The 24,910-nt window shown below is 31.0% G+C and overlaps 1 protein-coding gene across 1 annotated transcript in view; it reads right to left on the bottom strand.

Moving 5' to 3' along the window:
• The window catches only part of LOC127699100 (thyroid adenoma-associated protein homolog), a 202,207-nt gene that overhangs the window by 32,242 nt on the left and 145,055 nt on the right, over positions 1–24,910 (bottom strand). Inside the window, exon 34 of the mRNA XM_052202835.1 lies at positions 23,087–23,159. Within this exon, the coding sequence (XP_052058795.1) occupies positions 23,087–23,159 (73 nt within the window). The remainder of the gene's footprint in view (positions 1–23,086; positions 23,160–24,910) is intronic.

The following is a 24,910-nucleotide window of genomic DNA, read 5'->3' as shown; positions in this document are numbered from 1 at the left end:
ATTCAAAGCATGTAATGTTATTCAGCACAATATTTCTTCCATGAACAAGTCATCTCAAGTTACAACCTTGAAATGCCGGACTGCATGTTAATTAAATCAAAAGTTTGAAAAGTTAATTACGCCAGGCTTTCCAGGACTTCCTGAAAAACTGACCGAAAATAATTTATCTAAATCAGGAAAACCCCATGGATCATTGAAAACTCAGTTCTACTCCAATTCTACTCAAGAACATTACTTTTGATGAAAGACTGGTCAATCAACACCAGGAAGGTCAAGGTAATGGTCAGCTTGACCACAGTAATGAGTTTTACAGATACTAAATGACCACATAAATTCCTTAACTTTAATCAATCTTCTATAAAATTTCTTACTGCTGTAACACACTTAGCCCTGAAATCTAAACTAATTAAGAAAATCTTTATTGCGATTAAAGTTAAAATTCAATATTTTGTCATAATATATGCATAATTTGATTGTTACAAATTATGTGGTTAGTTTTTTTTTTTATTAAATATAGTTTCATATTTTTCATGTCAGGGCCTTTTATAGTCGACAACGTGGTATGGGTTTTTCTCATTGTTGAAGGCCGTACAGTTGCCTATAATTGTTTACATCCACTTCATTTGAACTTAGGTGGATAGTAAATTTGTCTCACTGGCAATCATACCACATCTCCTTATTTTTAAATATTAAAACCCACTGATGGAAGCAGATAAATATTTTAGGAATCCCTCCAATCAAACTGCTATGTTTTTTTCAAGAATTAAATATGGTGAAAGAATATTTGACATTTAGCCAAAAAAAGATTTAGCCAAAAAAAGAATGCAGACAGAAGCAACAAATTTAGATTCTTACTCATTATAATTAAGCTTTCCATAAAACCCAATAGAATCCAGTACTGTGAACAGACTTCAGGATCAAAAACGGCTGCAAAATATAATACAGCTATTAGGGAGCAACCAATTAACTTCAAAGTGGGGGGGGGGGGGGGGGGGGGGGTTATGGTTTTTTTGTCTGAGTCAGAAAAAATTGTTCACGCAAAGCGCATACATTTTTTTTTAGTTTTTCTACGTTATCAATTAAATTATTATTTTTCAAAATTTAACACTTTAAGGTATGGGGAAAATCTAGATTCAGAATAGTTTTTTTGTCATCTGCTTGACCACAATATTTTTTTTCATCAAATTTGGGATCAGAATATTTTTTTAGGAAAAAAACTATAACCCCCCTACCCCCTTGAAGTTAAATGGTCGTTCCCTTAGTTCTTCGATGCACATAGATTATGTTATTGCTATTGTCCCGACAGACAAAGTGGACCTTAACAACTGCATTTGGCTTTTTATCTTAGGTTCCTTTTTGGTCATATAGCTCCTCAAGGTATTACAGTATTTATACAGCTATGGCTTTTAAATTTCTCAGAGTGAGCATTCCTGGATAGTGCTTCAGACACTCAATATATAAAGTGTTATTTTTCATAACTACAACTCTCCAAGGCAAGATGGTTCTGTTTAGACCCCTTTGTTGTTTATGGTCCACAAACTTTTATATTTTTGTCTTTCCAAGCTATTGATCTGAAGTATAGTTACCTGACGAAGTTTATTCCAGGAGCACGTGTTGTTCACACAAAAATTGTATCATACATTTTTTTAATCCTCTCTGCTGATCATTATAACTTATTTTTCATTTAAAAACGGGTGCACCTGCACTAGATTGATTGTCTCTTAGGAAACTGTTTTAAAATGCACTTTGCCTTGATTCAGCAGAGATCAAGACATGCCAACCTGCAATATTATTTACTCATTATCCATGCATCGAAAGATTTATAAATTTTAGAATATTTTACCCAAACCAAAGATGATGCATACGAAATTGCATTATCACTATGCCTGATTTTCATAAAACTGTTTTAACGATTTGTCTGAAATGATCTATATTAAGACCTATGAAACATTGCGTAACAATGCAGAGGTCGTTACAACAGCCCGTTTGTATAATTGTTGTACCACCCAAATACCAGCAGAATTAAAAACTAATAGTGCCATAAGCCTAGTAAATCCTGGTTTTATGGAAATTAAAGTGTTGGATGGTTGGCACTGGAGCATGGGCGATGCCATGAGGCATTACAACAGATGTAAAATTAACAACATAACAAATGTTGACTTAGTAATTTACTAAATATTTTAACCAGGTCTTAATGTCTGATGGAATTAACAAAGGATACCATGAAGAAATGATGATGACGTTGTTGTTACATATCAAATTTACAATTTCTTTTTATTCATATTTTATGAATCACACTGTTTATTTTTCATTATGACATTTCACAATCCTTTTTATTTTCACTTTACCTTTTTTTATTATACTTTTTTTATGATTCCCAATGGTTTTTTTTCCTATTTTTTCAAATAACACATTTGTGATTTATTCATACTTTTACAAATGAAAGCACAATTTGTTTATTTACACTTTTAATAATTCCTAATTATTTATAATTAATACTTTTAATATTACAAATAATTCTATTCCCCTTTGACAATTCCCAACAGTTTTATTTCTTTATTAACAATTCCAAATATTCATACATATTTTATCCACACTTTCAGTTGTTTTTAATTCAGATTTTAACAATTCACAAATTTATGATACACAATGCCCATTTATTATTTTTTTATAATAATTTTCAAGGAATGTATTTTAAAAAGAAATTTATGTTGGAAAGAAAAAAACATTACTTTACTCCATGTATAATTTTTGAATTTGCAGAAGAACGTCCTTAAGTTTTGGATTATACCAATTTTTTTCAAAAACTATATGTTTTGAACTATTCATAGGAATATAAAATAATAGTTGGTCACTTGTTCAGAAATATGCATAATTGTTGTTGCCCTCCCTATTAAAATGGCCCCCTTTGCCAGTTTGAGGTACCGTTTTTTAGTTGCTCAAAATTTCCATTTTTCTCTGTCCTTTCAAAACATGTGGAGTATACCTGATGATAGTTGGGTTATTTTTTTAATTCTAAAAATATATATGTGACATGTGAATTGAAATAGGTGCCACAAATTTATACATGACTCGTGCAACTACTATGTGTTAAAAAAGTCTCATATGACTCTTAATGGTATGAATAAGTCAGAGAAAATTCAAAATGCAAAAAATTCAATATTCATGTTTTTTTTAAATAATCAAAATAATAAAACTTGGGTCGCTTATTTCTAATTAATTATAAGAGGTTTATCATCCTAAAGAAAAATGTCAATGAACTTCAAAGTTTCTGACTTTGTTTTAGAAAGACATCTCATTTTACCCAGCTTACAGCTAATTGACAAATATTCTGACGGCACTGGCGATGACACACTGGGTACCTAACTTGTTGACTGTACAGTTGTTACAATTAATGACTTGCTTACAATTTTAAACTGAAATGCAACATTAATTTCCAACCAATTAACCCACTTCTAATCAATACACAGATTTTGTTTGTCAGTAAAAAGACAGGTGCCTGGGACATCTGGTGGGACAATTATCTCCCTTGCCAATACCATCTAATTGGCAGGAGGTAATTATAATTACCTGTTTGTACCTATCTATAAAATGAATGATGTGGTCAGCTTGACCACAGGTTTTACAGTTTTAATCTATATAACTTCCTTGATAAAACTGACCTATCCTGTTTGTCAATACAATACAATTGATTTCTCTAATGGTCAAGGATAGTTATGGTATCTTGCAATTAAAATCCTTGTTCAAGTGTAAAAAGGTGAAAATTATCATTTTGATATCAATTACTTCCCCCTGAATGGTGTAAATAACATTTCAAGTGTGAAAAATACGACACCTTTACTGATTTGAATTTAATATTTATAATAATATTTTAAACATTTTTAAGAGGTAATGGCAATTATACCTAGAAGTGTTAATTATTTATGTAAATAAGTGCAAATTACTATCAATTATTTATTATCAAACATTACCACTGAGATGCCTTACCTAATTTGAAAGCTAAATGAAAAGGTGTAAATTAATATTTAGAATCAAGGTATCGAAGTAATTGATTCTAGTCATTCACACCATGTAGGTTGAACATAATTTTTACCTTTTTTACCTGATGAAAGGGAGATAATTTGTTTACTAGCATGTTAATTGCCGATCAACAAAGTGTAAATTACTCTTTATTCCACAAAAAATGATTCGTTATTAATGATTCAATGACATCAAATCAATTCCTTAGTGCCACACATAAACTTTGTGAAATAAAAAAGATAAAATATTTTAAACATGTAAAAAGAAATTTTGTATTTGGCATCCATGTAGATTGATTGATTGATTGGTGCTTTAATTCCACTTTTAGCACTATGGACTATTTCATGGCTGTCATTTATTTATTGGTGGAAAAAGCCTGAGTGCCCAGAGAACCACAACCTTTGGTAGGAAAACTGACAATTCTAGTCAATTAAGATTGGAGTTTGAATGCACCTGCCACATGCGGGATTCAAACTCACAACCTCAATGTTAACAGGCTAGTGGTACAGTAGTTAGACTACTTAGACCACTCGGCCACAGAGGTCCCCTGCATCCATGTAGAAAAAAGTCCTTTACTCAAAATATATACTCTTCATATCAAATATAAACTTAACATTCCCAAAATTAAAATTTTCTATTCTCTTTCCTTTTCCACAATATTTAAAAAATTTAATTCCAATTCATTATAACATATGTTATATAATATTCTACAGACTTCTGTAAGTTCTATACATTTATTTTTCCCAAACTTCCCCTATATTCTCACTAATTTATATATTTTTTTCCGTTTCCCACAATTTATAATCAACCTTCCCCCATCTCCCCCTTTTCCTTCCTTCCCCTTTTTTTTGGTCAATTCTTAACATCCATTTTTTTGTTTGGCAGCTTATTTTATTCAGTATCCCCAGTATTCAAGACCAGTATGTACTTCAAAGCTGGACAAATTCCACACCAATATGTTTACAAACAAACTTCCTTTGTTTCAATATGAAACTTCTTTGTTTGTCGTTTACCTTGCAGCTTTGTTTCAGCAAGATGTCTCTTTGTTTATGGTTTACTTTGCAGCTGTTGAAAGAAATCTATTAATTAATTGAAGTAATTAAATATAGATCCACATAGGATGCATCAATAACAGACAGCATTGTATGAACTATATAATGGTCATAAAGTCAAGCAAACATCAAGAAATATGATAATTAACCAAATATTTTATGAAGTGTGCAAACTGCAGGGTGTATGAAATTAACCCTTAATTACCTCCCTTTGCTGATTACCTCCCCTGCTGACACACACAAGGCCAATAATTAGAATTACAGCACCATATCAAAGGAGCTTTCTGAAACCAAAATTTGATAGCAATTTTATGTTGTGGAAAATCAATTTGTGAATATACTTACATGGGACATTAGTCCTAGGGAGAACCTGTTATACTGAAGGGCTTATCATGTAACTCCTTAGGGAGTCACTTATCATTTACTTTCCCTAATTAAAGATAAAAGGTTATCCATTCTATATAAGAAATAACAAAGTTGAGTTAATTAGAGAAATTCCAATGGAAAAATGGAATCTTGTGTAGCATGACTCAGTGCACAAATTATATCTCTGGTTTGACAAATGAATTGTCAACAAGAGTGAGTAATAAATGCACTTAAACCTATGAGATTTTTTAAACTAATAAAACTTAATCTTTCGAAAAGAAAAACTAATGGCACACAATAATTTCAAAATGACTACCAAATTAAATCCTGACTTGTTAAAGGTACATTCTACAAGAGTGGTACTGTTTAAACTAGGTTTTATGGTGACAGCCCTACAGTTTAATGAGTCTTTAAATATTCTTACAGTTGAAACCTTCTTGTCATAATAAAACATAAAGCATTTCAAAAGTGAAAACAAATCAACATGATATCTTGAACCCCCAGAATATTAAACAACAGTGGGAACACATAAAATCTTACCACAGGCTCAGCAGTGTAAACCTAAGGGAGACAACTCATGGAACCATTGCAAAAAAATAAATGGAATAATTCAGTCCCTCACTGTGAATGGCTTAGCCTGGCATCCCGGCCCGATATCTAGCTGCGCATTGTATACTGACAAGATTAGCCAGGACCCCAGGCTATGAATGGCTCTCCCACTTTTGAGGGCCTGAATTCTTTGTGCTATAAAAAGTCATGAATCAAGGATTATGATTGGCGCTCTCTGTACGATTTTTCATTGACTAGACTTTCAGGCGTTAATGTAGCCGTTCTAAAGTAGCAGAATATAAAGACTGAATATTGATTCGGTTTACAAGACATATTATGATCAGTAACATTATTAAATTTTTGTTGATGTAGTGTTATAGCCTGAACCCCCCCCCCCCCCTCCAAAAAAAAACAAAACAAAACAAAAAAAAACAACCAAACCAATAAAAAATAACTCTAGAACGGTTAAAGTGACACCACCAAAATTCAAACTTGAACTGCGTTTTGTGATAATAAGCATTGTGTACAAGTTTTATAACATTTGGTTGAAGCAAACTAAAGTTAGAGAAACAGAATCCAACTCTTTGGGACATACGTACGGATGGACAGACAGACAAGGGTAAAACTTAATGTCCCCTCCGCTACGGCGGGGGCTTAAAAAAAGAAACTTTTCTGTTAATCTAACTCATCCAAGGTAACAATAGATAACAAGAAATACTGAAAATATTAGACAGTTACTACAGACCACACCACTTGTCATCAAGGAGATGTGGGGTATATATGTCAATGAGACAGCAACCCAAGAACAAAAATTACTATAAGACATCTAGAAGGCAAATATAAAAATCTTCAACAATAAAATAGATAATATCTGTTTCTATACAATATGTGTCTATAAAAGTTGTGAATAAATTAAAGATTAAAGAGAAGCAATTGCAGACTAAGATCAACACCAATTCACCATTTCAGAATATAGTGCATTCTGGGTAATATTTTCAAAAGCGTACACCAAAATGATGCGATTGGTTAAAACATCCTAAACAATAGAAATTTGACCTATGACGTGACATTATTTTCATTTTGGGTACGCACAATAAAATTACCCATAGTCCTTTAGATTTGAAACGGCTAATTCTCCAAGAAAAAAAAACTTTCATTTGAGTTTAAATTTAAATACTTGACTGTCATACAGATAATGTAAAATACGACAGATTTGTGACATAATATACAATTAACATAAATATAAAGAAAAAAAAAACAAACCCCAACACATAAGGAAAACACATCCTTAGTAAGTATGACAGCCAAAAAAATCATATTCATATACATGTATAATATAAGTAAATTAAGGGTTCCCTATCCTCAGTTCTAAAGAATGTTTATTAGACTGATAAAGTAAAACTAATTTGGCATAGTTAAAAATAATGAATACGTTTGGATTCCAATTTTACTAACTTTATTTAAAACTGATCAGTGAAAAGTGATATTTGCATGCATTTAGTAACAAAACTTTTTGGCAATCTTTTTATGACTTGTGTTTCAAGTTTAATCACTTTCTCATAAAAACGCCACAATTTTCAAGTAATATTTCAAGTTATTTACACTATAAAGATATGAAATCAATTATAAATATCTAAGAAATATAACTCTTAATATGAATATAAGGAGATGGGGGGGTATAAATGTCAATGAGACAGCAACCCTAAGACAAAAATAACTATACAACATTTTATAATGCCCCTTCAACAATAGACAGGTTTCTAAACATTTTGTCATTCTATAAATCTTCCCCAGTGTCTATAAAAGTTGTGAATATATTAAACTTAAACAATCAGTACCAAATTCTCCAAATGACAAAAAACTTCATTTTTAAGAAAGTTATTTACACTGCAAAAATTTCAACTTTAAAATAATTTGAGATAGTTAAAGTAATTACTTATCCATAATTGGATTCAGATTTTACTGACTTTTTCTTACCAAATTCTGAGAAAAGTGACAACATGCAAAAAGAAAGTTTAAACTTTTTCACAATCATTTATAACTTGTGTTTCAAGTTTACTAATTTTCTCTTAAAAAAAACTCCACAATTATCAAGTAATATTTGAAGTAATTTACACTATAAAGACATGTAATCACTTTTTAATATCTTTATTTATACAGTAAAAGCTTTTTTTATTGGATAAACCAATTTTATTTTACCAAATATTAAATCATTACTTCGCTAAGTACTTTAAAGTACGAAATACAAAGAGCCTAAAAAAAATCTCTTCATCGTAAAACTGCCAAAACTGTCATAACTACGAGTATATAAAAGTATTTGTTTATATTCTAATGATCTTGCAATGCACTCTAGTTGTTTATTTAACAAAGACATTATCTACCAGTTCTCTGCCTCCCGCTGACTTAATTGAGAAAAAGCATTGCTTAATAGGATGACCAGGAATCTTCAATGTTTTGTCTTATTAAAATTTCCAATCAAGCAAAGAATTTTGACGGCTCATTTCCACACGATTGTAAACAAATACATAATGAAAGAAATATTACTAACAGAATGACAAAATTTTAGATAATTGTTTCAACAGTGATAATATAATAAAGTACATAGTCCGTCCCTGGTGTTGATCACGTTGTAGGTGGAGTTAGGGGGGTGGGCATGCAAGAAACTAGATGATAGAGAGTGTGCTTTGGAAAGTTTATTTCATTTGACATCACAATTATTACTTTTAATCAGAAGTTTTGGAGGGGATGGGGCCATCATGGGGCACAAGGTAATGACTTAATAATTGAATAATAATTGAATATAAAATAACTGGATAAAGGTTTACAGAATAGTGAATAATGGGGGAAAAAATAAAAAATACAGAAAAATAGGCAATAAAAAAAATAATGGAGAATAATTGGAGCTTCAATATAATAAAAAAAGAATTATGGAAATACATTTGTAAAAAGAAAAAGAGAAAAATAGACTAAATATTATAAAAATACTAAATTGAAGACCTCCATCCCCCCAAAACCAAGACCCTCATATACCCAACAGAGTAACAATCTTTATATCATAATAGAGGTTTGTTGTTTTGTACCACTTGTGATGAAGTCCAGTCTCTAGGATTGACCATTAAATTGTTGTTTTGTACAACTTGTGACGAAGTCCAGTATCCAGGAGTGACCATTGTTGTTTTGTACAACTTGTGACAAAGTCCAGTCTCCAGGATTGACCATTGTTGTTTTGTACAACTTGTGACGAAGTCCAGTCTCCAGGATTGACCATTGTTGTTTTGTACAACTTGTGACGAAGTCCAGTCTCCAGGATTGACCATTGTTGTTTTGTACAACTTGTGATTAAGTCTAGTCTCCAGGATTGACCATTTTGGCAGATATGGAGATAGGATGAGGCTTCTTAATGAAATTTTCCTTACAATTGATTGATTTTTTTTTACTTAAAGTTCAGTGGCAAGTATTTCATGCATATTCAGGATGAGAAAATCCTAATGATAGTGCTGACTAGGATGAAGAATTGGAAGTTCTGATCGCTAATGTAGAAATAGTGTACATTGGATGGGAGCAGAAATTCTCCCTTTCAACAAGTTACCTACGTATCCTACAATTTTTCTTGCAATTGTTCTTTGATTTGCAGCAAGTGTTGAACTCTCCCTAAAAGGTACATTGATTTAATGTCTTCCTTCTGGTCTAACCTGCATACTAGTATCTATACTTCCAGAACAGCCCCAAGATACCCCTCAATATGGATTCTATATACCAAATATACTGCTGAACAGAGGTCAATACCACTGCAGTCAACCCTTGGGTCACACACAAGTACTTGGATGATAATTAAATATGGGAGGAGAAGGGGTGGGACTGATTAGATGAAGGATAATGAAGTAATAAATGAATGCATGGCCCTATGGAAAAACTACACCCCCCCCTAAAAAAAACAACCAAACAAACAAGTAAAAACATAAAAAATCAAAAACTTTCAGATGACTAATAGAACAATTTTTCTGGTTTTTGAGTTTACACAAATGACAAATATTGTTGTAAATTTGATGATGAAGTTTTCTCATCGTAAATCAGTGTTACACTTAGCTTGCTCCTCATCTATGAGATCTTATCTAATGTTCTCCACTGAGACACATGGGGCGAAAATGTAATGAAAAATGAAATGTACAAAATAAAAAATAAAACAAAAACACTGTCAAATCACCCAGCCCATCCATCAACTATATTGTTTAAAAAAATTCTGATTCAACATGTAAAACTGTCATATTCATTCCATAAAGAACATTGTTTACAGTGCTAAAATACTTAAACAAGTGAAGTCATTCTGAAAATGACATCTATTAGAACGCAGGTCTGTGTGAGAGAAAAAAAATCAAGAGAAACTAGAGATTTAGTGCCAAATGGCAGGGAGATAGGTGAAGATTGCAATGAATAAATAGTTGTCGAGTATGTCACACTTTAAGAATTCTACTCCTAGGTGTCACCATCCGCTCAAATACCATCAACTTGAGCGGTAATGTAGATTTTTAAGAGATAATCTGTACCCTGGATGTCTATTCTAATTAAATACTGCATTTTTAACCCAGTAAGATACTATAAATTACATAACTTTTACTTAAGGAATCATAATAATTTTAGTTTTTTCCCTCCAATTTTTTTTTCAAAACATAAAGACATTTTTTGTATCTTGTTTAAAAATTTCTTTCATTATACAATGTTTAGAAGAATTTCCCAACAAATTAAGGATCCAATAAGAGCAACAGCATTTAGCATGAAGATGATTATGTAGATAAGATATGTTATACAAAAGACTAGAACACACCCGCGACATCCATCCTGTGTCTGTAACTGAATTAAAGTACCTACGCTTTAGTTTTAGCCTGGATTTTTTGTATTCATATTGTCATCTGATAAAGTCATGCTGATTAAAAGGTGCACAGTTTTCTCTGCTTACAAAATCTTTCTGTTTGAACCTGGTTTTCTTACTACAACCGGCAACTACATGAGACATATACTATTGGTATTGGTATCGGATTTGACCTGGGACTTGTTAATTATTGGTAATATCAATTGTGTGGAAAACAAAAGGACCTGAAATGGTATAATTTTTAATCAACACCATTGTCCTATATAAGTTATTTATAAAGTTGAATTCTTTGATTCGTTGTTTTTACATCATGCCAGCTAACAAATTGGACCTCGTTATTTTAGTAGTACAAATGTATAGATGTTTATTATGCTCCACCACACAGTTTCTGCACTAAGTGGTTAACTAACCGAGAAATACCATCTAGATATAAAAATTGCAGGTCTTTTATGAAAAAAGTCAAGGTAAATGGGTTGCTTTCTTAAAGTCATTCACCACTAATTTGTTTTTATTCATATTCATTAATAGAAGATAAGGATATCTTACTTAATATATATGAATTACTAGATAAAATTTTGACACTAAGATTTTGAATTTAAATTTAAATGAAAGATTAATATTTATATTATTAAATCATTCATCTTTAGAGAAGTTAAATTAACAGTGACTATCATAAGCCAGTCATTGGAACTAAAATGAGAGACAAATATTTAATTGGTGAGTATTTTTGTGTTTGTAATAGATGTAATGTACAGCATTCAGTATTTATTTTTTGTCACAATATATCTAATATATGTTTTATTGCTATAAATTTTTGAATTTAACCGATTTGCACTAAATTGGAGAAACATATATCTGTATATTTATAAATTGCATAATTATACTAGTACCACCCACAAAAAAATTTAACAAACAACATGTCTTTTGTTGTAAAAGGGAGATAACTCTCATTATAAAAAAATAAAAATCCAAAAGATTGCAAAAAATTGAATATTATTTCTATATCTAACTTAGTTACTTGCATAATAAGAACTCTACAGCTTTATATTGTCACAACTTTTATACTACCAGTAAATATCACCAAACTCTACTCTAATGTTTAATACTTTTCTTGGCAGTATAAACTTTCCAGATCAAGTTTACAGTGTTTTTTTCTACTCCAGAATATATCTAACTTAGTTGTGTGATTTTATGAAAACAATTTCTACTTTTGTTGTATTGAGATGTCTTTACTCTAAATAATTCAGTTATTTGGCGTCAGTCTGTTTATAAAATGCATTACTTTTATTTCTAATATATAATGTTGTTGATGTAGGGGAAGTAACTCTCATTTAAAAAAAACCACAAAAGTTATTTAAAGTGTTTTCTTGTTCTCTTTCAAGAATATTCTTAACTTAGTTATTTGATTTTATGCCAACACTTTATATTGAAATGTCCCTACTCTCAGATAATTGGTAATTTGGCTTCAATCTGTTTATAAAATGCATTACTTTTATATTTAATATGCAAGTTGTTGATGTAAGGGAGGGAACTCTTTTCAAAACCAATTTTCTCAAATTATTTTTTAAGTGTTTTTTTCCCCCATAGAATATATCTATCTTACTTATTTTATTTTGTGCTAACACTTTCTACTGTTATATTGAGATGTCCATACTCTCAATAATTCAGTTATTTTGCATCAGTTTGGTTATAAAATGCAATTTTTAATGTATAATGTTGTTGATGTAGGGGAAGTAACTCTCATTTAAAAAACCACAAAAGTTATTTTAAGTCTTTTTTTTCTCTCTCAAGAATATTTTTAACTTAGTTATTTGATTTTATGCCAACACTATATAGTGAAATGTCCCTACTCTCAGTTATTTGGTAATTTGACTTTAGTCTGTTTGTGATATGCATTATTTTAATATGAAAATTGTTGATGTAAGGGAGGTAACTCTTATTTAAAAACCAAGTTTCTCAAATTTTTCAAAGTATTTTTTTCCCTACAGAATATATCTTACCTAGTTATTTGATTTTGTGCTATCAATTTCTACTGTTGTATTGAGATGTCTATACTCTAAATAATTTGGTAATTTGGCGTCAGTCTGTTTATAAAATGCATTTCTTTTATTTCTAATATATAATCTCCCTACTTGTATTGTAAGTTGTTGGTGTAGGGGAGATAACTCTCATTTAAAAACCAAGTTTCACAAAAAGTATTTTTTTTCATTATCTCAGAATATATCTAACTTAGTTATTTGATTTTATGCAAACACTTTCTATTGTTGTATTGAGTTATCTCTCCATAATTCGGTAGTTTGGCTTCAGTCTGTTTATAAAATACATTACTTAGTATTTAATACTTTTCTTGACAGTTTGAACTCTCTTCAGGAAACATAAAACATGTAGAAGACATGCTCGTAATATGCTTCATTGAGAACACAGTAAGGACTTTTGTAAACAGATATTGGCAAAGTTTCTTTTTTTAGATTTACCCCTCCGTTTTAATTAAAATGACTTAGAAGATTGTTAAGTGAAGTACCTGCACTAGAGCTGCACCAAGGGTAAAATAATCGGCAGGATAAAATATGACGAGCGTAAGTACTTTCCCATGAAATCTTTCTTAATTTTTACAAATATAATCATCACCAGATACATATAAACATTTGTATCAAGAGGGCAAACTGGTAAATTTTTCGTGTATACATTTAGAGATATCTAATTTCATACAAATGCATCCAGATTGATTTATTTATTCTGTAATATGGTGATGAGGTTCAATAATAATTGACTGAGGATGTATCAAGACAAGTGGTCAGGGTGTTCTGTTTACATAGAGTGAAAGTGATACTTACTGATCACTAGTAGGACCTCCTCAAAGTCAAATTATACTTTGTAGATAAGAATGGTTTATGACACTTAATTTGTAATCATTTACTACAATTTTTTTGTAATTCAGGTTCTAAAATGGGCTATCATCTTATGGTTATGCAGTAAACTTACAGAAAAATGTGCACTTTACCAGACAGAAAAATATTGAGTGACACTTTTATTAGTCAGGGGATCTCTCAGGGGCTGATCCATAATTTTTGAAAGGCCGGTGTAATTGCATGGAACTTCATATATTCTGATGTGCGGAATGAGCAGAATATTTTTTGGATGATTTTATGCCAAAAATAATATTTTTTCCGATCAAAGGAATAAGCCTCGCCATGAATCTGACACTGGGTCTAATAAACATTGGTGGTTAAGATTTTCTTTTACATCTCCAATGGTCTCTATCTGATTGGAAAACAGGTTATATGTCCATGATTTTACAACACTTTGTTCTAGTTTCTGTTCTGACTATTATTCATTATTTTTCTGCATCATGATCGAGAAGGTATTTAACAGTTTGACAAAAACCAAGGATCCAAAAAAATGTTTTTACAAAGTAAAATTTTTGTCCCGGATGGTGGCCGTCTTGTTTGGCAGATCTTTACTGAAATTACACAACACACAACTAGCAACATAACCTCTCCAATGAAAGACTGAAAAGATGCTTCAGGACAAATATCCATCTGAGTTCAAAGGGCATAAATATAAGCACCTAAAGGTCACTGTACACTCTTCAATAATGAGCAAAACCAACATGCATAGCAAACTATAAAACGCCCCAAAATGACAAAATGTTAAACAATTCAAATGAGAAAGCCATCTGCCTGATTTATAAGATATTCAAAAGTATCAAATCGAAACAATAGGATTTTTACTAAATAACACAAATAAACAATAACAATACAAATATGTAACATAGACAAAAAAAGTTTAAAAAAAATGTTTATTTGTTTGTTTGTTTTTTTTCTTCCTTAAATGCCTTTATAAACAAAACAATAAATGAAAAACAAATATGATATACAGCAACAAACAACAACGATATCTATCTGCTCCTTGTAAGGGTGGTATAAATAAACATTGTGACTCTTTGTACAGAGATCATCAAGCATCAAGGGGGCTTTGGTCTGTGGGGGCTTTTGTCATAAACCTTTATTTGGCATAGATTTTAAAATGTCCTTGGACATCCATATGTTGTTAGTTGTAATAACACAAAGCAACGTAGAAAATGACACATATCACAATATTACAGGCGACAACTTTGTTTTAATGTGTGACAACATGTCTCCTCCCAAAATAACATTTTATAATTAAAGTAGATAGAGACAATACCAGTGTTTTATTTGTCAATATAAAGTTTGACACAAACACCACACCTTAAACCAATATCCCCTTCTATAATTTGTAATCTAGATAAACCTGGAAAGACAATACCAGTGTTTTGTTTGTCAACATATAGCATTGCACCCTGATCACACCTAAAATACCAAAACCCACTACAGTTATCTACAATCTGGGTAAACCTGATTGAGACGATTCCAGTGTTGTCTGTCAACATTAAGCATGACCCCATACCACACCTAAACCCCAACCCCACTCCAGTAATCCACAATCTGGATACACCTAAATGACACAATACCAGTGTTTTGTTTGTCAACATTTGGCATGATCCCCAAATCACACCACACCTAAACCCCACTCCTAAAATCCACAATCAGGATACACCTGAAATAGACAATAGCAGTGTTTTGTTTGTTAACCTTTAAGCATGACCCCCACACCACAACACATAAACCCCAAACCCCACTCCTTCAATCCTTAATCTGGATAAACCTGACAAAGATAATAGCAGTGTTTTGTTTGTCAACATTAAGCATGACCCCCTCACCACAACACCTAAACCCCACTCCTTCAATCCTTAATCTGGATAAACCTGACAAAGACAATAGCAGTGCTTTGTTTGTCAACATTAAGCATGACCCCCACAACACCTAAACCCCAAACTCCACTCCTTCAATCCTTAATTTGGATAAACCTGACAAAGACAATAGCAGTGTTTTGTTTGTCAACATTAAGCATGATTGCTCAGGCAACAAAACACAACAAACTTTGATGCATTCTCAGGATAAGTGCTAATCAAAGAAACAGTAAACAATCATGTAAACAATTGTTTCTTTGATGTCTGATGATTGACACTCCCATGGGTGGTCCTACCTTCCCTCAATCACCAATCAAACAGTAGGAAGATTATTAACACCCTTCCATGTGCCATCCATCCATCTACTGTGCACATTAGACACATATTGTAAAAATTATATCTTAGGATGAGAAACATACAGACAAAATTTTCCCACCAGAGTTCAGTTCATTTTCAAAATACAGAAGATCTGCAATTGTAAACATATCTTAGAAGTCATACCACTGCTTTTTCATCATGTTTTTTTTTCTTGGAGTATTTCGTTGATTGATTGGGTAGACAGCTGTTAACAAAATAATTACCCACATTTACTTAAATTTCAACAAGTATGATGCAAGATTACAGTGCTGCCATTGTATAGAGATGTTGTTTTTCTAAAAGAAAGAAGATGCTTGGCTGCCATAACAATTTAAAATAATTTGGTTTAAATAAATTGGATTAAGAGCTCTTTTAAAGTACATCTGACCCCAATGCCAGACTTACACGAATATAATTAAAAACATGTAATAAGAGTCATTTAAAAACATTTTTTAATTGTAATTGATATTTAAGAACAATACCAACAAGTCATGTCTGTTTTGAGGACTGACAAAAATGAATTTTTCATTTGTCCAATGAACATAATAAATCTGAAGCAAGTCAGCTGGACTGAAACTTACACGTAATTTTAATTATCACATATGTCTAATGAATACATTATGATATATATGTTTGTGTCATGTTGTATAAAATCTTTGTTTTGAATTGGTCAACTTGTCAAGGTTTTCTTTTATACATTAAAGTAACTTGTATTGTATACATGTGGTGAATAATTTACTGAAGTAATCATAAAACTACAATTGTGGCAACTTTACCACCAAGGTAATGGTCACAATATTGGTTGGCAAATAACACTATGGACGTGCATGGAAGTATGCTTATTTTCAACTTAATATCCTATAGATGTGATCCTGCTTGGTTTCAATCCAGAGATTTCAGAAATGGAACATCTTTATAAAATTCATATTAGACAAGTAAAACAAGTAAAAAACAATCTATGTAAAGTTACACTTATGGTGAAAACAATGACATCAGAACGGCATCACAGTTACAAGAAAAACTATTCTTATCAATATACTGATTATATTGGAAGCAACTTTGAATGTACATGTTGTCTACATATACTTCCATGTTGTCCAATGTAAAATTGGTTCTATTAAAGCATGTCAACGGTCTTTTGAATATTAATCATCTAGTGAAACTATATTATAGATTTGTATTGTTCCATAAAAATTAAAATCTTTGTAACCTCCGCTCCCCCCCTTCCCCCATAATCACATTTCCTTATTTTCATACTGGATTTGGTTTTTAAAAGTTTTATGTTTGATTAACACCGAAATATATATGTCACTGCAAACAAATAACTTTTACAGTTGACAAATTCCATAAAAAAAATAAAGGTCAATTAAAAAATTCAAGAGTCCCATATGCCTTTATACCAATAACAATTACAAATGTATAACTATGAAACTGCAGGCACTAACGTCAGTCTTAGTGGTAACTTACCACAATCATAAAAGAACATGGCACTTGACCGACAAACTGCCTCACTCATCATAACTAATAAGTAGTATTAATGTTCCTGATCTAACAGGCACCATGACACAAAATCATCCTGACATGTTTTGTTTATATTACCAGGGTGTTTTGACAGATCGGGATTGAGTTTTAATGAATGATGATTATGACTGAAATGTCAAAATTCTCTCTCACACTGACTTGGTTTATCATTTGGAGATACCAGTCATTTAATTTACTTCCTCGTTTCAATATCATAATTAGTAGATAGATTAATTATAAATGATGCGGCTAATGTCATTATACCTGTGGGAATCTATTAAGATTTCTGACATGTTGTATTTGTGTATTCTCTCCGTCATCATAGTTCTGATGTGATAATGTATAATATATAAACAGATTACTCTTCTAATGTAAACTTATTCACAGTAAAAAAAAATCATTTGATAGATAGATTGTTGTTTTGTTCTTGTAATATCATAAAATATAAAATCTCAATTAAAATATACTGTGGAATCATCATTATTTGTGAGATACCAATTTTTCCTGGATTTCATTCGTATATATGAACCATAAATTTAAATGTTCAACAAGTACAAATTTTCTGTAGGCTTGTATGCAGACTTTGGCAAAACAATGAAATGCAGTATCCATGAAAATACAAATTTTCATCAATGCTAAAAAAATTAGTACCCAAGAAAATAAATTTCTTATTATATAATAATTTATATTGTCATATAAACAAATTAATAGATATAGGAAGATGTGGTATGAGTGCCAATGAGACAACTCTCCATCCAAGTTACAATTTATAAAAGTAAACCATTATAGGTCAAGGTACGGCATAGTGTAAAACCATTCAAACGGAAAAACCAACGGTCTAATCTATATAAAAACGAGAAACGAGAAACATGTATGAACTACATAAACAGACAACAACTACTGTAATCTGTAAACATGTTTGTGACAAAAACATACATAATTATAGCTTCCGCAAATTTTAGAGTAATGTGTTTTCAGCTGTGTATCACATTCACTGGTGATCCAATGGATGGATCTGTCGTAGAGTTGTCACTTGTTTAGACATATTTATATATATATATATATCAATGCAATATAAATTGAACATGAATCATTAATCATTAATGCAGTCAAGAAATATTTATATATATGTATATATATAAAAAAAAAATATGAAAAATTAAGCTGCTTCTGTCCTCAGTTCTAATGACTGTTTCAAAAAATAGCCGATTAGTTTCACATGTTCTGTTGGTATAGGGTTTAATAATTTAATAATTTTTTGGTCTTTTGGAAGTGACATAAATTCGTCTTCCCATTTTAATTTTTTAGATAGATCCAATCTTAATTCATTATTTATACTACACTCCAAGAGGAAATGTTCCTCGTTTTCAAGAACATTGCATAGTTTGCAAAGTCTATCTTCTCGATGGATTTTTAAATATCTACCCTTTTCAATTTCAAGATTGTGGTCACTTATACGGAGTTTGGTGAAACACTTTCTTATAATACAAGTAAAATTCTTTATCTTGACCAAGTTTTATGTTTTTGTATAAAAATAACTTACTTTTTTCATCATAACTATTAAATTAATTTTTTTAATTAAAACTTTATATTTGTCCTCTACCTCTTTCTTGATAAGAATCTTGAGATGTTGCACGTCTTTCAGCTTTTTACAATGTTCTATTTTATGTAAGATATCGCTACCAGGTACAATATTCTAAATGAACCCACAGTATCTCTTTTCTTTCAATTGAAATGTGATCTCACTAAATTTTGAAACAATTAAATATCTGCTTAAAGTTAAAATTATGTAATCACCTGACTGACCAAGAATTGAGGGGTCAAACTTCTTATGAACTGACCATTCCCCCTTGGTTGTCAAAATGACAATGTTGATTTATTGTCAATAAGTCTAGTGATTATTTAAACAAATGATTCGTTGATATAATGAAATATAATTTATTTTACAACAAATCTGTTTCAGATTTTTCCAATTTGCGCCATATAATATTATAATTATTCAAATATTTAGACCAATATGAAGATTGTTATCAACACCTGTTACATTTCTTTGGAGGTTGAATTTATGAAAATATGAGCAAAGAAAGATAACTCTAATAATAGATAAATAAAAAAGACTGGAACTATATTAATTTTTTATTTTAAAATTTTTCAGTCTAGCATCATGGTAAATACTCCTTCATATTACTTCAAACAAAGCAGTTTGATCGATCAGTGTGTAATATGGCCTCTATTTTTTAAGCTTTATTTTCAAATTAGGATTTAATGGACATTATCACAATGTATCATAGCTTTAACAATGACTAGAAAGGTATTTTTGTTTGAAAATTTACGTAAAGGCGTTCTTTATATGACGTCAATAGTTAGCATATATCTTAATTTTCCACCAAAATAAATGAAAACATGTATGTTTCAATAGTTTTTTGTTTACTGGAAACCTATAGCCCATGTGATGACTTACAAGATTTTTTTAACATTTTTTTTGTAATAAAATCTGAACTTTTTCTGACTTGAAAATTTAGTTTATGTTTCCTAGGCTTAATTGCAATACAAAATCCAGAAGATTTCATCAACTTACACAAAAATCTCTATATTTTGGACCCCATTGGAGTGTAACTGGCAACGCTATGCCTGAAAAAAACTTGTCAAAAATTGTCCGTTTTAAGTTTCTCACATATATTTGCATCAACTTGAAACACTTTTCATCTGGAAATGGAAAAAAAAATTTTGGGCCAAAAAGGGACCCTACAGATTCTACTTCTTACGATTTTTTATTTTTCTTACAAAACATTGCTTTGATTTGGGATGTGTAACAATTAACAAAAAATAAAAAAATAAATGGAAAATACTTGTCACTTTTGATATCTATTTTATTAAACGTAGAAACATTCAACTTCTGCGGAATGCAACATGTATTACAATATTAATCATAGGCGATTATATAACATATAATATTACATATCAGATACCGCAAAATAAACAATAATTAAATGTCAATTAGGTTTACCTTGTCCAGAATCTAGGTCAGATGACAAGTTTCATCAGCAACATCTCCCCCCTGGCGTAGTAGAATGATGACGCCAGCCTATGACATATTTTACTAAATACATCAGAATTTAAGGTCATGATGTGCACCAGTTTATAATGTCATTGCATCTGTCCCCTCATTAAAATACATGTCATTTTCTGTAAAGTGCTGATGACTAGGTGATTTAATTTCATATACATATGTAATTAAATATACATATGTAATTGGATGCTCATCTTTGATGTACATACATGTACTAGCAATTTTTTAAATATTTTCTAAATGCCTGCAATCTATGTAACTTTTATGAACTTTATGAACTTATTTGGACTTCTGGAAATAAGTACTAAAAGGGCATTTATTGAATAATGCAGTTTGATCGTAATATATATATTAAAATTAAAGGTTCTAATATATATCTGCCTCGAACTAGTGTTTTATTACAGGAATGGATAATGAACAGCTGTAATGTGACGGATGTGATTTGAATTCACATATCCCATGCTTCCCATCCTAAAGCAAAGTCAAAGATGTTTTTTTGTCACCTTGTAACATGTATAAAGTATCCCATCCTAAAGCAAAGTAAAAGATGATTTTTTGTCACCTTGTAACATGTATAAAGTCCCATCCTAAAGCAAAGTCAAAGATTATTTTTTTCACCTTTTATCGTGTATAGAATATCCCGTCCTAAAGCAAAGCCAAAGACAATTTTTTGTCAACTTCCATCATGTAAAAGTTTATTGCAATGCTTTAAATCGTAAAAGATTTGATCGGGCTATTCAGTTTTCTCTGTTGTATTGTTTTACCATTTGTAATCCTAGGCCTTTTATAGCCTAATATTAAGTTTTGGGTTTTGATCATTGTTGAAGGTTGTATGTTTACATCCTCGTCTTTTGGTGGACAGTTGTCTCCTTTGTAATCATTCCATATTTCCCAATGTTATATTGATATAGGGGAAAAGTTTAATGGGACAGCCCAACCCAACAACACCATAAAAGCAAAAGGACATCTAAAGTTCAACAAAGACAAGTGTCAATGTCAAATGTTAGGCTCTTATATATATTACCTATAGTCGAGAAAAATTCCGTAAAAAATCTGTCATCAACAAAAATTTCCGTCATGGGGAACACAATACAGATATAGATGACATCCAATGATATGGTCCCAGAGTCCACTACTATGACAAATACTTAATAGGGGGGAAAAGTGCATTCTGGGGGAAATTTTTCAATAAGAACTTAAATGAATGATGGAACAATTGCAAATTACAGTAATAATCCTTTATAATGAGGATATCTGTGGCAGCTAAGATTTGAAAAAAAAAAAAAATCACATCCAAAGAGGGATAACTCTGTTCTTTTTACATAGATGAGTTTTGAACAGAACTTGACCTTTATGAACAGGATTTACAGATGCTATCACAAGGGCTTAGTTTATATTGTGGTTCTATAGTATATTACAGTATTAAAGTCAAATATTTCAAGCATTTTTGCTTAAACATCGAGATACCAGTAGTAATTAGAAATTAAAGTGCATTTAGATTATACATTTTGTAACTTTAAAAATTGTGTGACTCATTAATGCCTTTTCTGCCCGTTTACTCTGCAATTTTACATAACTAAATATAGTTGATTTTTGAATGCCAGTGCTTAATTATTCAAAAGTTTATTTCATTGCTTTTAGTTTGATAGTTTTGTTAATTTGTCAGTGCATAGACACTTGCCACATGGGCAGTGCCTGTGGAGGTCCAGAAATCAACTTTGATACACTTCGCTTGTATTTGCATGCCCTTTTTATTGTTTGCTTTGCATGAAACTGTGTGAATTTTTAAGTGATAGTCAGCTAAAGAGCTCAGCAGAGCTTGTGATTTGATTTGTTATAATGCACATATATACTGACTTTAAATAAAATGTTCTTACTTAAATTAGATTTATATTAGAAACAAGTATTATGTACTTTGTTTTTAGTAAAAAGCACCAAGATTAGGGAGCTACCATTTGATTTCTATGGGGGGGGGGGGGGGGGGGGGGGGCTAGGATGAAAAATTTTGTCCTGCATTTTTTTTTAGTTGTAATCTTTGTCCTGCCTTTATATTTTTCACTCTATTCGGTCCTGCCTTTTTTTTTTAAAGTTTATCCTGACTTTTTTTTACCTAAATTGTCATCCTGACTTTTTTTTTTACAAGTGTCTCATCCTGCCTTTTTTTTTTACTCAAAACTCCTGTCCTGCCTATTTTTTTCAAATTTCATCCTAGCCCCCATAAAAATCAAATGGTAGCTCCCTTATGTAGCCATTTATGTCTTGCCCATAAAATCAATAAATGGTGTTTTCTTGATCAGATTTTCATTCTTTTGCTTCAATAAAACCAGATAATTTGTTATTTTCAGAATTTCCAATCATTGCATCACAACATACCATATGCCAGCTATCCATTGTTAATGATTTAACCACCAATCACAATGTTTTGTTGGAAGCTTTTTAAAATATTACCCATAATGCATTAGATTCTGAAATGATGAATTACTTATGTCGTATGCTCCAAATAAATAACATACCTTTGCAACATGCTTCACTAATGGTCCAACTAGGAATCCTGTCAACTGTATGACCTCTGACCTAAGTTCATCTCTAAAAAAACAGTATTTTTGTTATATCATAGCTGAGTGAAAACAGAGGATATTTTAATACTTAAAGAAAAAACAATAATAACTATTCATAATTATCCCAAGGAGTAATTTTACTTGAATTGAGATTAGTCTCTCAAGTATATAGGATCTAAGTTGTCTAGTCAACTACTGTTTGGTTGTTTTGCTCAGCCCTAATGTAAGCACGTTTAAGAAAAAAGTTCATGAAATTTTTAACATACAAGACCTATTAAGACAACCTATCTGGAACAAAGTTTTGATTTTGTGGTTTGTGTTCTTGGGTTGCTGTCTCATTTACATATGCCTTCATATATACTCATATTCAAACTGAAACTGTTCACATGAAATTATTTTTTCAGTGATCTGTCTAATTTCTATATTGCAGTAATGTACATGTGAGTGTAATAAGTTTCTGATGAGTTGAACCCTTTTCAAATGGTTTTTATTGTTTGTTTTTATGTTGTACTGTTACACCACTGTGCCAGGTTAGGGGAGGGTTTGGTGCAAGCAAACATGTATAGCCTGCTTGTGATTCAGTGGTAATCGTTTGTTGCTGTATATCATATTTGTGTTTTTCTTATTGTTTTGAACATTATTTTTCTCGTTTGAATTTTTTTTACATTTGTCATTTTAGGGCCTTTTATAGCTGACTATGCGGTTTTGGTTTTGATCATTGTTGAAGGCCTTATGGTGACCTATAGTTGTGAGCTTCTGTGTCATTTGGTCTCTGGTGGAGTGTTGTCTCATTGACAATTATTAAACATTATCTTATTTTTATATCTTTCAACAATTAGATAACTTTGTATGTGATGGCACATTAACTTAAAGTTAAAAAAAGATAAGGAGATGTGGTATGCTTGCCAATGAAACAACTATCCACCAAAGTTCAAATGAAGTGGATGTATCAACTATATGTCACTTCAACAATGAGCAAAACCCATACAATTTAGAAACCTATAAAAGGTTCAGGGATGAGAAAATGTGACAATTTAATATTGTTCACCGGATGATCAAACTGCTGACAAATCTGCAAATATTGTGTTTTTGTCACAAGTGAGATACCAAAATTCTGATTAGGCTAATAAAATGGAAAAATTCTGTGTTTGTTCAGGTCTAGCCCTCTTCCCTTATAACTAAAATATTGCAAAATGTATGGACTAAATTTGTTGTTCAGTAAATTTCTTTTTAACAATTGTTTTGTTTAAATTCCTTTTTTTTTTTTACACTTTTATTAACTTGTCTTTGTAGCTTGTTAGTTGACTTTAAAATGAAAATCAAAATCAGTTTGCCTAATATAGATAAATGCCAATGTAGGAATACTGTAAACCAACTCATTTACGCGGATACTTTATTTCTTGTTCAGCCCTTTCTAGTCTACTTCACTGCTATTTAATCCTACATTTCATTGCAGTAAAAAATTTCTGAGTCATAAACATATATCTTGGGTATTTCAAAGCACCATTCTTTTTTTATTTGGTGTTTCTATAAAATATTTTGGAAACTTGAGGTTACATGGTTACTAAACTTGTAAACAGGAAAGAAAGGGGTGATATTTGATTGGTTAACTTCCAGTGATGATTATTATCTTATATGCAATGAAATGTTTTGTGAAATTTTGTCTATAGTACTGGACAGGATAAAACTTTACTCATGCCAAGTATTCCTTTATTTAACACAATTTTTTAAATAGTGCAAATTTAACAAAGACTTATAGGGGAAAAACAATGGTGGTAT

The sequence above is a fragment of the Mytilus californianus genome, unplaced genomic scaffold (assembly GCF_021869535.1).
Source record: "Mytilus californianus isolate M0D057914Y unplaced genomic scaffold, xbMytCali1.0.p SCAF_4, whole genome shotgun sequence".
Classification (NCBI taxonomy): Eukaryota; Metazoa; Mollusca; class Bivalvia; order Mytilida; family Mytilidae; genus Mytilus; species Mytilus californianus.
The sequence above is the reverse complement of the archived record's forward strand: the minus strand, read 5'-3'. Positions and strand labels throughout refer to the sequence as shown.